The sequence below is a fragment of the Dendrobium catenatum genome, unplaced genomic scaffold (assembly GCF_001605985.2).
Source record: "Dendrobium catenatum unplaced genomic scaffold, ASM160598v2 fragScaff_scaffold_989, whole genome shotgun sequence".
NCBI lineage: Eukaryota > Viridiplantae > Streptophyta > Magnoliopsida > Asparagales > Orchidaceae > Dendrobium > Dendrobium catenatum.
The window spans coordinates 320,035-333,929 of NW_021319451.1; the positions used below are offsets into that span (position 1 = coordinate 320,035).

At 37.0% G+C, this 13,895-nt stretch overlaps 2 protein-coding genes across 3 annotated transcripts in view; one reads left to right on the forward strand and one right to left on the reverse strand.

The window, feature by feature from the left end:
- The window catches only part of LOC110096620 (sister chromatid cohesion protein PDS5 homolog A-B), a 184,686-nt gene that overhangs the window by 53,985 nt on the left and 116,806 nt on the right, over nt 1-13,895 (forward strand). The window contains exon 13 of the mRNA XM_028697710.1: nt 10,022-10,148. Within this exon, the coding sequence (XP_028553543.1) occupies nt 10,022-10,148 (127 nt within the window). The remainder of the gene's footprint in view (nt 1-10,021; nt 10,149-13,895) is intronic.
- Nucleotides 1-13,895, reverse strand: part of LOC114580375 — a 29,770-nt gene that overhangs the window by 3,742 nt on the left and 12,133 nt on the right. The gene's annotated exons all lie outside the window — the stretch shown is intronic.

A 13,895-nucleotide genomic window follows, 5' to 3' on the forward strand; every position in this document is an offset into this window, starting at 1 on the left:
CAGACGGTGAGAGCCTGAAGTGTTTGGTCCCTAAACCTATGCCTTGGAGTGTATTTCTCATCACCTGAAAGACAACCCCTTTGCCCTCTTCTCCTGCATCTCATTCTCCGTCAGCCTCGTGAAATTGCCCCCACTTCCTCCCAATGTCTTCTACTTGGTGGTCTCACGAAACCCTCCTGCTGTCGGCCCCTTGGGTGCTAAATGAGTAGTCGTCTTTCGGTACATGCCTCCTGAATTACTGCTCCTGGATTCCCTTTCTTGGTTCTTCTGATTTTCCACTTGTTGTGTCAACTTCATGGCCTCTCCCAAGTCACGAGGCATCATTACTTTCATCACTGCTCTGATGTCTGCCTTGAGTCCCTTCATGAAATTTCCCTCAAAGTCAACTCTGATAATCGTTCCACCCGACTAGCCAGATGCTCGAAGCGCCCTCCGTAGTCTGCCACTGATCCCTCCTGTGCCAGTGCGAAAAAATGCTTATAGAAGTCTCCTCCCCCGTCGGTTTGGAAACATTCCGATAAATGGTCTTTGAACGCTTTCCAGCTTTTTATAGGCCTCCTCTTTTCCCTCCATTGATACCATGATAATGCTTTCCCCTCCAAACATAGGCCCGCGACTGCCAATTTCTCATCATCTGTCAACCCATTTATGGCGAAATACCTCTCGACCTCGTAGATCCACCCAAAGGCATCATCTCCTTCAAATATTGGCATCTTCATCTTCGTCACCTTTACATCTCCCCTGTTTCCTCGTATCTCGTCATATTTCTCCTTTTCCCAAGTGCTTTGTTCCCCCCATGTCTCCCGGCCTTCTCTTACAAATTCATCTTCAAACCCTTCTTCACTTTGTCCCTTCTTTTCTCCAAAATCAGCAACCTTCCTTCCATATTCCCCTCTTTTCTCTCCCAACCAGCCCCCTTTCATCATGTTCCCTATTCCCACGCCTCTCTTCATACCTTCTCCCTTTCTTCTCCATGATTTCTCCATCGCTTTACCTTCTACTAACATCAGAATTCTTTCCACTGGTCGCTTTGCCTCCGACGTCCCCATTTGAATTTGATTCTTGAAGGTCTTCTTCATCATCAGATCTTCATCATCAGATCTTTATCATCAGATGAAGATCAAAAACTTTGTCTTCCATCGATGAAACCTTGCCTTACACGGATGAGAGTTGATCTTCCATTGTGGCTTTATTTTGGCTCATCTCTTATTCGAAACGTTCCTCCAATGCATCAACTTTCTTGGTTGTCAAAACAAAAATCTGGATATTAGATTTAAATTTTAGCAAGTTCTCTCCTTTCAATCAAAATTCCTTCATTGAATTTTTGAAAAATTCAGCCCACAATGGTCCAGGAATTGCTCTGATACCAATTTGATAGGAAATACTCTAGTTCGCAAGTAACCCTAATGGGAAGTACTTGAGTTCGTAAGCAACCCTAATAAGAATTGGTGAAAAAAGCAAGAAAACTTCTAGATGTCCTATGAAAACCTAAAATAAATAGTAGATTGCATTATAGGAATAAAAACAATGGCAAGAACAAGCAAAGATACAATTGATCCTCAATTCGAGAGGAGGATCGTTCTCTCCCAATCTCTAGATGATGAATCTAGAGCCCAAAGTCGCCAAGAGAACTCCAAGAGAAACAATAATCAAAACATAAAACCCTAATCCTAGCTTCTCGTGCTTTTAAATGCCCCACCTCATAATAAAAGCTTCATAATATAAAATAAATTGAAATTATCCTCCACATGTTTAAGCAACCCTCTCTCTCTCTCTCATTGCCGCCGGGGGGAGGGGGGTGGCACTTGCTTAGGCGGAGACTCTTAAAGGGGGCGGCTTATCCTGCCTCCTATACGTTTGAACTGGGCCGAATTGGGCTGAACCGTAGTTGTATGATAAACTTACTCATCATAATGAGGGATTGAAGTGTGTCTTTTAGATTGAGAAGATCTCTCTGATTATGATGTGCGAGAAACACGCCCATAATACAGGTACTTAACTGATTGAACTTCACTGAGTTGTAGCTTGACAATTCTACATCTTTGAGGGTTGGATTCAAAGGTTTATGTGTAGCATTTGAGTTAAATAAGATATATATTACATTATAGTTCTTGTTAACTCCACCGTTGCATATATAGGATCAGGTGTGCTAGCTACTTGGTTTCTTTGGTCTTTGGGCTGCTGGTTGCTTCTCAGGTTGGGCCTTGGCTGCTCGGGTTTGGGCTGTTTTCTTTGGGAGCTACTTGATTCTAGCTCATAAATGCTTAAGCTAATGTTTAGCTCATATGAAAAGTTATTCTACTTGTTAGCTCATTATGTGGAGTGGAATCTTGCCTCTTTCTTTTCTTTGTGTGTCTTTGATTTTCCCTGTCTGGCTGCTGGTTCCGGTTCCCTGTGGTGGCTGTTCTGTTCCCCCTGGTTGCTGGTTCCGATCCCCTGTGTTGCCCCTTCGGTTCTTCCCGTGACTGTTTGTCCCATGGTTACTTTTCCCTGTTTTCTGTGTGGCCTTTTTGGGTGCTATTCTGGAATTACTTTTGGCCTTCTAGCTCCCCTTACCTGATTGGTTCGGTTGGAGGTTGATTGGCTGTTTGGCTGAAATTGTAGATGTTTTGAGACAAGAAAGGTTGTTGATTATCTTGAGAAAAAGTCTATAAAAATTGAGGGTTTCTTCTTCCTTCTTGGAAAAGCTTGAGAGCTTGTTCCATTTTTCGCTTTTTTCTCTCTATTTCGTCTTGGGCTTCTAATCTCTTCTTCTCCACGCAAGTTCCACTCCACTTGTATCTTTCTTCTTGAGCTATTGGAAGGTGTTTGTTGGCTGATTTGGTGACATTTGCTGGAGGAGTTTTGTTGGACGTTGGACCTTGTTGCTGTGGTGGACCCTTGGTTTGCAAGCCCTTAAGCATTTATATTATTTTATCTATTTTTTGTTGCATGTGAGGAAACCACTTGCCGATTGTTATGAGGATAGTGTTTTTATTTTTAAATTTTGTTTCGTTTGTTCGGCTTTCGTTTGTCTTGATGTTTGTTTTGGATGTCAGCATTCTAGTTCGAATTGAGTTTTGTTCTACTAGTCTTAGTGTTCTCCTCTTTTGGCTCTTTCTTTCTAATTTGCCTGCATCATTATGCAGAGCAATCTGAATTGAGTTTTATATTATGCATTTAAAATTTATTTATATTCAATTAATCTCACTTTTTAATGAATACGTCATTTAAATGTTCACATATGTTTTCATTCTTTGTTCATTTCTTGCATGCTTTCTCATACAACATTCAAGTGCAAGCTGACAAGCTTAATTTGTTTGTTTATGGATTTAATTGCAAATATTTTGCTCTGCACTTAAAAGATGTGTTATTTTTGTTGCTCAGTTTGCATTAGGCTTTTATAGGCATGTTGTTGAGTTTGCTATAAGTCTAGCTTTTAGTTATTTATTATTCATATATGAAAAAATAGTACATTTCAGGTATTCATTTCATTCTCATTTTGTAATTTTGCATATGTAACGTCTTTTTTATTTATTGTTAATATCCAAAAAGTCTTTTTGACTTAGTTCTTTCTAAGTGGAAACTGACAAATTGATGAGAATTTACAACCATATTATAAATTATTTTGCAACCATTCTATAAATTCTTAAGAGTCTATTTGTTGACTTCATAAAAGAATTTTTTTTTGAAGAGATGCAAAGTAACGAACATGCCTCCGAGCCGGCCCCACCTTGTGCGATCTCTCTAAACGATGCACTTCTTCGCTCCTCTAACTTCCCACACTGTATAAAACCTCCCCAAAGACCGCTCATTGGCATTCATTCTCCCTATTCATCTGTTCGGCTGGAAGCAAAGACGAGAGGTATAGGGTTCGTCTTTCATCTTCTCTTTTCATCATTGCTGTTCGGTTTCGTTGCTTCGCAGAGGCGGCGCACGTCGCTTCTTCGGCTTCTTGTAGCTGTTCGGCTCCATTGCTTCGCAGATGGTACAGATTGCGCGAGTTGCTTCCTCGGTTCCTTTTACTGTCCGACTCCCTTTCTTTGCAGGAGGAATAGAGATTGCACGAACGCTTATTTGGCTCCCCTGTCGCCGTTTGACTTCACTCCTTCAATTCACAGAAGGTGTAGAAATTGCACGGGCCGCTCCTTGGGTTCCTTATTGGCTGTTCGACTTTACTCCTTCGACTCTCTTTTTGTTATTCGGCTTCGTCGCTTAACAGACGGTATAGATATTACGCATGAGTCGCTTCTTCGACTCCTTTGTTGAACTTCGGCTTCGATTCTTTGACGACTACCCAAGCTGATGCTACTCAATTTTTTTATGTGTAAATTATAATATATAATATTATATATAAAAATATATATTTATATTATGATATATTCATATACTACAGCAACAACATCAAACCTTTGTCCCACTACGTGGGGTCAGCTACATGAATCCTTTATCGCCATGGTGTCCGGTTAAAAGACATATTATGATATTCATATCATGAATATATTATTTTGTTTATATAATATTATAAATATGGTAAAAAAAGAATTAAAAAAAAGAGACTTGCAAGCGGGTGTCGATGACCTGTGCCGTGATCTTAGATCTGGGCGGATGGTTTTAAATTTGAAGCCCCCGCGCGATTGATCTTAGATTTGGGTGGGTTGAAATTTAATTCGAATACTCCACACAATAGTGGGATGGTTCTAATTCGGAGACCTTACATCGTCGATCGTAGGTCTGGGTAGGTAGAAATTATGGCAAGCGCCGTTCTGATTTCTCCCTCGGTGGGGAGGTGACGCCGGGAGGTTATCGAAATTTCGTCAAAATTTTAGAGGGCAATTCAATTCAAACGTTAAATAATTAATTTGGTTGATTAATGTTTATAAAAAAATTAGCCAATTAAAATTAATCAAAATAATTGATTAATTTGGGAAATACATGAAGCTTTGAATGGATTCTAGACAAGGGAATAACTCGATATTAACATTATCTTCATTATTTATTTAGTTTATCCATTTCTACTTGAATTTATGACATACAAAAATGAAAATATGAATCAAACGGAAAGTACCTAAAAAATGAATGTATTTTTATAATCTTTGATTAGGCTTATATCTTGCACTAGCAAAACTTAATGAATCGTGTACATCTCCTAGTAAGGGTAAATCTTCCTTCTCATCATTCTCCCAAATGTCACCCAGCATAAAAGAGAACTTTTTGAACATCATTTTTTTATCCAAAAGACTATCTTAAAGTATTTCAAATGTCTCCAAATGAGACCTCTCTTAAAATAGATTCCAATATAAGTAGCATTGCATGGAAGATTTTGAAACTATTGTGAAATTTTAAATATTCAAAATAATTGATCTATTAAAGTTAATTGATTAATTTTAAATTCAAGGGCTTTTGTAAGTACGTGAATTTTTTTAAGAGTTATTTAAAATACGAGATTAATTTTAAAATATGAGAGCAATTTTGAAATCTGAAAGTTTTAAAATACGAGAATATTTTTGATCAAAATTTCAAAATACAATAATTTTAAATTCTGAGAGTTTTGAAAATCCGAATGCTTTAAAGTGGAGATAAATACAATTAACTAGAAAATTTGATTTTTGGTTAGTTGATTAATTAAATTAATTTGGAAGAAAATTGCATGGAAAGAAATATTGTTGCATTAATTGATATATGTACAAGTAAACTCAACTCTCAATACAATCTTTCACAAACCCTAAAACTCTCCAAACAAACAACACTCCAACACCTTCTAGAGCACTGTGTGGGCTCCAACTTGGTCTGTCAATTTCTGACACGAACCTAAAAACCGACCCGAACCTGACCCAAAAAATTTGGGTTCGGGTCAACCCGTGAAATAAACGGGTCAGGTTCGGGTCTAATTTCTTGACCCGTTTAAATTTCGGGTCAGGTTCAGGTCAACTCGCCAACCCGCTGGTGACCCGACTAACCTACGACTTCTAAATTTTAATACTATATTATTTCGACTTTCGAGCGAGAGGCAGTTGTTTTGCTGTTCGCCTGTTCGAGACTTCAAGTCTTCGCCTCTGGTCTTTAGCCCCTTCCGTCTTATTCCGATTTATGGTTTGCATTCCTCGTCTCCTCGCTCTCTTTTTGTCTTCAAGAGCACTGAATCAGTGGAGTTCTGTTGCTGTCTTCTGCTATCGAGTATCGACCTCTCGAATACTCCCTTGTTTTGTCCTTCATGATGGTCGGCAATATCTTCAATAACTCTTGACCTCTTGTTATTTTGGACTTTCGGTGGGACGTTAAGACGTTGTTTTTTATTTCTATTTAGTTTTTTTATGGAAGATTTATTATTTTTTTTGTAACAAATTTTGAGTTTTGACTATCGCCTATCGGTGTTTGAGGCTTTGAGCGTTACTGATTTGGTGAGTCTGTGATTTCTGAAATCTATAGATGGAGGATTAGCTAATTAGTGAGACTAAGAGCTTAAGGTGGGTTGAAATGTTGATTAGGGTTTCTTTGTGAACTTGAGATCAGAAAGTTGAAATCTTTTATGTTATGGTTATGATGAAAATGAGTTTACAACATCGCTGAGCTGCTTGTTGCTATCTTTTATGCTGGATATTTTGAGTTTGGAACTAGTGATTGCCGGCTTGCTGTTGTTGAGTGCTGACTGTCTGACCGCCTGATATCAAGCTTAAATTAACTTTGTCCAATTGACTCCAACATTGTTGGCTGTTGTTGACTTGCTGTAAAACACTTCACTTCAGCTATTGTTTTGATTATTAGATGCAACACACATTTGGATGCAACCAATTTATAAATTGGTATAAGTGATTTTTATGGCATGAGTAGATACTATTAAATTAAATTGATTAAAGTCATATTTCCAATTTGTAACTTTGGAGGGCACAATTTTTGGAGTTGTTGCAGCTGATGTTTCTTTGCTAGGTTCACCTTGAGGCTAAGGCTTTGGCCTTTGGTAGTTTGGTTGCTAGCAAGTAGCAATCAATGAATTATTTCTTTTATTTGTTTTTCCTTTCTTTTACAACATCACTGGTTCCTTATAGGTGAATGATGAGCAATTGATGATTATGCATTTATGCATGGAGCCATAGCCACGGGACTGAAAGAGTGCAAGGGAAGTAGGGAACAATTAAGCTTTATACTTGTTTTAGACTTTCAGTTGTTTAGTTAAGTTGTCTTTGACTATTTGTTAATTGTAATATATTTTTTTAACTTGTAATTTGTAAGTTGTAATTTGCAAGAAATTTTGAATACAACTTAAATTTTATTGTTTCTTTTTTTTTATAATAATTTGCTTAAATAAAAAAGAAAAAAAATTGAAAAAATTTTCAGGGGTGTTGGCGGGTCGACCAACCCTGGTTGGGTTTAGCCCGGGTCGGGTTCGAGTTTTATTCCGGACCCGTTTTGCTAAACGGGTCTGGTTTGCGTCGACCCGTTTAAGCCTGGGTCAAGTCTAGTTTGACCCAAACCCGACCCGTGAACTAGAATTGACACCCCTAGCTCCAACCCCGATAACTATATCCCTTGTGGCTACAAGCTCTTTAAACTATCTACGAGCTCTCTGAACTGCTGCAAGTACCAAATACCTGCAAACGAAACAAATAAATGTTAGTATGTCTCAAATAAAAAAAAAATCATCAAATAAAAAAAATTATGGAGAATAATAATTCTAGTTACTAGTAAAACAAAGTACTGGAAAGCCAAGAAAAACTAGGTACTAACAAAACTAGTAGAGCAATAGTACTATAAAACTAGTAAAGTAGCAGTACAAAAAATGAGCGAGTAGTGGACTACTTCAGTAAGAAAAACTACGAGCACAGAACAACTAAAACAATAACCCAGTATCAAAACCCCGAAGTGTCAAAATCACAAACTCAAACAAGTACATAACAAATTTCTAAACATTGTACAAGCAACTACTGGCTATCCAAACAATCAAATTCAAAACTTATGGACAACCTTGTTTTTAAAAATTTGGTTGTAAGACTTACTACCTGACAGCTTTTCAAAGGAAAGACGTAAGTCCAACCTTAAAAGAAAGTTTTAGGTGAAATTGACCTTACCCATAACCCCCAATCAAATCTCCGACCACTTGTAGTAGAAGTCGTAAGCCCGACCCCTGAGGGAAATGTTTAGGTGATAATACAACCCTAGACCCCTCACTCGGGCAGCTTAGTCTATAGGGATTGGTTGTAAGACCCACAACTCGGGCCACTTAGCTTACAGAGCTAGATCGGAAGACCAATCTTTAGGAAACTTCTAAGAAAGTACTAAGACCTACCCAACTGAAACCTTCGGTCTATTCTTAGTAGAGGCCGTAAGTCCTTACCCAAATCTAATCACATGGATATCTCTTGTTGAAAAATTAAGGCAAAAATCTCTATAGAGAATTTCATCTTTAAATAATGCTTTGAAATACAGTAATTATGATACTAATTCCTATGTTGAAGGCATGTGGAATTTCTATCGTAGGATCTCCTACCCAAATAATTAAAGCCTACGAGCATTCTAGCCTATAGGGTTAGGTTGTAAGACCAACCAGCGTGCTACTTCTAAGTGAAGTCGTAAGTCCTATGCGTTAGGGAAACTTTTTAAAATAAAGTACATTGACCTTAACAATCCTATAAATAACCAAACAACTTTTTAAGGGAAGTCATAAGACCTAACCCAAATCTAACTAAAAACCAAATTTAAACTTGTGGACATCCTAGTCTGTAGGATTAGGTTGTAAGACCCGCTATCGGATAACTTCTAAGTGAAGTCGTAAGACCCACATTTTAGAAAAATTGTTAAATAAATAGTAATGATCCTAAACCCCAAACTACCTAATTCAAACCAATGGGCATCTTAGTCTAAAAGATTAGGTTGTAAAACCTACTTTTCAGGCTTTTTCCTAAGGGAAATTACAAGTCCTACTGAAATAATTAAAACCTCCGTGTAGCCTTGCTATAAAGTTAGGTTGTAATACTAATCTTTGGGCAACTCACAAATAGAGCAGTAAGCCTCATCCAAAATCAACTACTTGGGTTACTTTCTACGAAAGTCGTAAATCCCAACCTCAATCTAAATACCTGGGCTACTTCCTAAAAAAGCTATAAGACCCGCTCTAATCAAAACTCCGGGGTTACTTCTAAATGAAGTTATAAATCCCCAAACTAAATTAATTTCCTGGTGTTCTAATAGATGTAAACCCCAAAACACCCAATAAAATTTAAACCCATATCCAACCACTTCAATTTACTCGGGATTCCTGAGAGGAGGCAACCCATGACTTCCAATAAGATTTCCTGGACACTTCGGTTAGTGATTGTTAGTGTTGGTAGATTGAAATCTACGGTATACCCGGGACGACGGAACCATGGGATCTTGATCAGGTTTACCTCCATTTTTCCCAAGATTGAGTCTAAAATTACCTAAAATTTATTCATTCTTAATCGAGAGTTCTCTCTTACGTAGTAAGAGGGGTAATTAATTATGAGTGCTTGCGTTTATAGGAAGTAAGGACCCCAGATCTTTAAACCCTGACATTACCCTCAGGGGAAATCTGGTTAATTACAATCTGACTTAAAAGAAATAGAATCCTATAGCTGCAAAGCAGGATTCATGCATTCGTGCCATTTTTCTTGAGCCAACACTATCTATTCTTTGGTGTGATCATCAAAATCAATTGCTGCATCTTTTTGTTTGTTTTCAATTGTCAACTTGAAAGTTCACTTTCCTTGAATGTGAGCTTAGAATTGGTAATATGTAACAGTTGATTTGTTTTTGGAATATTAATATGAAAGAAAGTTTAAGTTTTAAATAAATTTGATTGTGTTGGGCTATTTCTTCTTAAAAGGTAGCTTTAACCAGAAACAAGTTAATAAAAGTAGGAATGCTTCTTTCTGATTTTTCGGTGTACAAATAAGTGCTGTAAATGTGCCTGATGAGATTTCCTGCCGAAGTCTTTAGCAAATTTCATGTTACTTACCTTTTAACTTATTTGCTCCTATTATCTGCGGCAGGTTTGCTTATGTTTTAGTATTTCCTACTTACACAGTGATGTTTATCCATTCCTGGAGAAAATATGCTTGTTAGGCACGCGTGTTGAATCCAAGTTTGCTGTTCAGGCAATTTCATCATTAATTGATTCTTCGGATGATCATATATTCTCAAGTTTATGCCAGGTATCAGTCAATAATTACAATTTCTCAAGATTTAGCAGAAGTCTTAACTTTTTCTTAATTTATTAATTTTGGATGAAAACCCTTATATATGCTAGTTTTTTATCTTTTGATTTGTTTAGGTTATAAAAATTTTTGCTTGCATCCTTTTGAATTTTTTCTTGGTCCTCTGTGTGTGCCTATTTAAGTTAACATGTCTTTGCATGAAAATGCGTATATAGAATTATTTCCATCCTTCATTCCCTAATGTTTAATATATTGCTGTTGATATCCAATAATTCTGCCATTTATTGAAAACCAATAGAGTTATATATTTCTTCCTGAGGCAGGATATCAAGAAAAGGCATACTTGACTTGCGAGATAGGTGAAACAGTTAATGTGTTTGCTTTATTCACCTTTTTTTAAAAAAATTTAAATTGCATTGTTAGTTTGCTGCCTGATCAATTAGGCTATTATATAGGTGTGTATGATCATTATTTTCAAAATGAGTGAATTTTTTCTCACGGGCCTGATCTTTTCCTACTCCTTTTGCTACTGTTGATTAACATTCTGTTGCTTTGCATAAAAAATCACTTGTGTATGGTTGACACAATTTTCATGTCGACCAACTCGGATCGAATCGAATCAGGCCTGATTAAGTTCAATCAACTAAATTAAACCCAAATGAAACCTAAAGCGGGTTTAATTGAACCCAAATTAAATTAAATCAATCGAAATTGACCTCAATCAAGTGAAATCTGTCTTAGATGTGTCTAATTTGATTCAAAATAAGGCCAATTGAAGCCAAATAAGCTCTCAATCCAGAAAATATAAATCAATGACTGCGACTTCCCCCAAGTTTCGAATTGTAGGTGTTGCTGTCTAATCACGAGATCTCCTCATTTTGAAGCAGATACAACTGATACTGCTTGGATCAATGGTCATAGTCTTCATTTTGTGTTTATTGGGAAGGAGATGAGAGGGAGGGCCGAGCAATGTGCTTCTTGCGTGCATCTAAGTTAGAGAGCTACCAATTTTTTCAACGCTCTTCTTTTTGCTGGTTCAAAATCGATAGGGTAGGAGATGGAGAAGAGGTATTGCATGCAATTTTCTTGTATGCGTAATTGGGATGCAGCGGAGAGCGTGCGTTTGTCTTGTGCGTACCTAGGGATGGGACGGGAGAGGAATGAGACATTTGGGCTCTGCTTACGTGCGGATAGAGAGTTTCAATCGAGCCTTACCACAAGACTGGGAGTCGGACCAAGCGATTGGTAACTTTCTCGTGTATGACTGGAGGGTTTGACCTTGCACCTTCTTCTGTCTGAAGTTGATTTGAGCTATTACGATCCAGCCAGGTGAGCTCGCATAGACGAGGCGGGAACGGATGTCAGACGTAAATGATAGAACAGAACATTTCAGTAGCATTAAAACCTGAGTTAATATGAAACTAAAACACTTCAAGAGATAATAAACGCTCTAAACAACTTCCAAATTTGAACTAAAAGTTTCATATAAAGTCACAAATGTCCAAAGGTGGCTAAAATATTTCTTCCATACCAATTTCAATCTAAAATCATCCTACAATTACAAAAAAAAAAAAACACAAGAGGAACATGTCATCCAGTCCTATACGACTATACGTAAACTAAAGTCGTTCAGCTATTCCTAATAGCAAGGTCTCCTAAAAAAAAATGTCCCAACACGAGGGAATGTGTAAAACCCGAAAATGCCGTCTAAGACTTCGCACGCTTTTCAAAGCGCCGCGACGAGATTTAAGTGAAAAATTCGAGATTGTCGGATTTTGATGGAAATAATTTTGAAAAATTCTACGCAAAATTCTAAGAAGTTTGATATATAGAACTTGTATTCAATTTTGCTTAAATTAAGAGATATAATTTTTAGAAGTTCAAAAATACCCAAAGTACCCCTAATGTTTATTCAAGCATGGGTTGTTTAAGTGAGGGAATAGAGGTCTTTTGGCAAACCCATTATCCCTCTATACAAAAACCGAAACCCTTCTCTTCTCCCCCATTCGTTCGTGCGGCCTGAACCGAGCGGAGAAGAGGGAGGAGCGCGCGGGTAGGAGTCGATTTTGGCGAGCTTGGGAGCGGATTCCGGCGGCCAATCTTGGAGGAAAGCGTAGGGAAATCCAAGGGAAGGTTAAGGTATGTGTTTTGCAAGAGTTTTTCTTCATTTCCCTTGAGTTTTCCCTAAGGAATGAAAACTAGGGTTTTGCGAAAACTTAAGTTTTCTTTGAGATTCTTTTGAGAAACGTTTAGGGAAGGTTAGGGGGATGTTTCTAAACCCTAATGTGTAATTTCTTTTATCAAAATATGAATTTCGAAAATTAGGGTTTTACTTAAAATTGATCTTCTTTGGAAATGCCTTCACAAAAGATATTTCTAAGGGCATGGGGAAGTTTTTATGGGAAGACATTGTAAGGTTTAAGCAAAGTTTTGAGTTTATGGATTTAGGGTTTTTCCCCAATCATGATATTTTTGATCCCCATGGTTTTCATAGGTTGTAGGGAGGATTTTAGAAGCAAATACATGGGTTTTGCATGAAAAAACCATATTTTCTAATTTTTGATTCATTTAATTCCGAAAATTGAATTTATTTTAATGATGTTTTGAAGGTAATGAGAGAAAATGGGTTGAGAGATTTCATGAAATATGGGAAGGGTTTGTTTTAGAACTTAAACAAAACATAGAAAGGTCTCTTTAATTACTTTAGAATTAAGGTTTAGTTTATTGTGTAGAAACTAGTCACTTATGCTTTTCTTTAAATGTTTCTTTTAGATATAAATCGTGTGGAGGGAAAGAGTTGATCGGACAAACGAAAGCGGACATGTATTGAGGTAGGTGGAATGGAAGTTTTTATAAATAATAGCTAACCTTTCTTTCATTGCATTTACATAGAAATGATAAACTCTTTCATGCTTATTATGATATCTTTTTATGATTCTTGCTTCTTTTTAAAAGTTCATGGACATTAAAAGCAAAGGTAAAGGTTTTCTTTATGCAAATGCAAAAGTTCTTTTTATGTAAAAGTACAACTTATGGATCTCATGCTCATTTCTCTATTTATGCTATACATGTCTTTCCTCTTGCATGCAAAAGCAAACATAAGCATATCAAGCATGCATTTTCTTTATGGAAACATACAAGTGGATTGTTTAAGAATGATTTACATCAAGCATTTCTTATGGTTATATAAATACTAAATGTATGTGCATGTTGACGCGGGAGTATCACATGGAAAATGAGACTCTTATGAGCCATGAAAAAGGAGGCTCTTATGAGCCATGGAAAATGGTGGTTCCTATGAACCAATGGAAAAGGAAATGACCAATTTATATGTACCTGATCAGTACAAGTGATACTCCTGAGACGGGTGTTATAGTTATACATATATCAAACTATTATGAATGTTTCATACACATGTTACATGCAATTGAGATTATCCCTTGAGGCATGATGTTTTAACAAGAAAGAAAGGAAAGGTTATTGAAAGATTAAGAATTTAAAAGTTGAGGTAAATGTATGTTTTTCTTTGAGCACAACTTGTTATATGATTGATGATTCTTTTGCTAAAATTTCCCAAAGCATGTTATAGTTTTATCTCTTGATTTTAAGTTTAATTGAATTTCCATTCTTACCTATTGAGTATAATACTCACCCTCGTTGTGGGAATACTTTTCAGGAGGATCTAGGAAGGGGTAAATGGCCAACCAACCACCGCGCACCTACCGTCGTAGGGAGACGACGGGC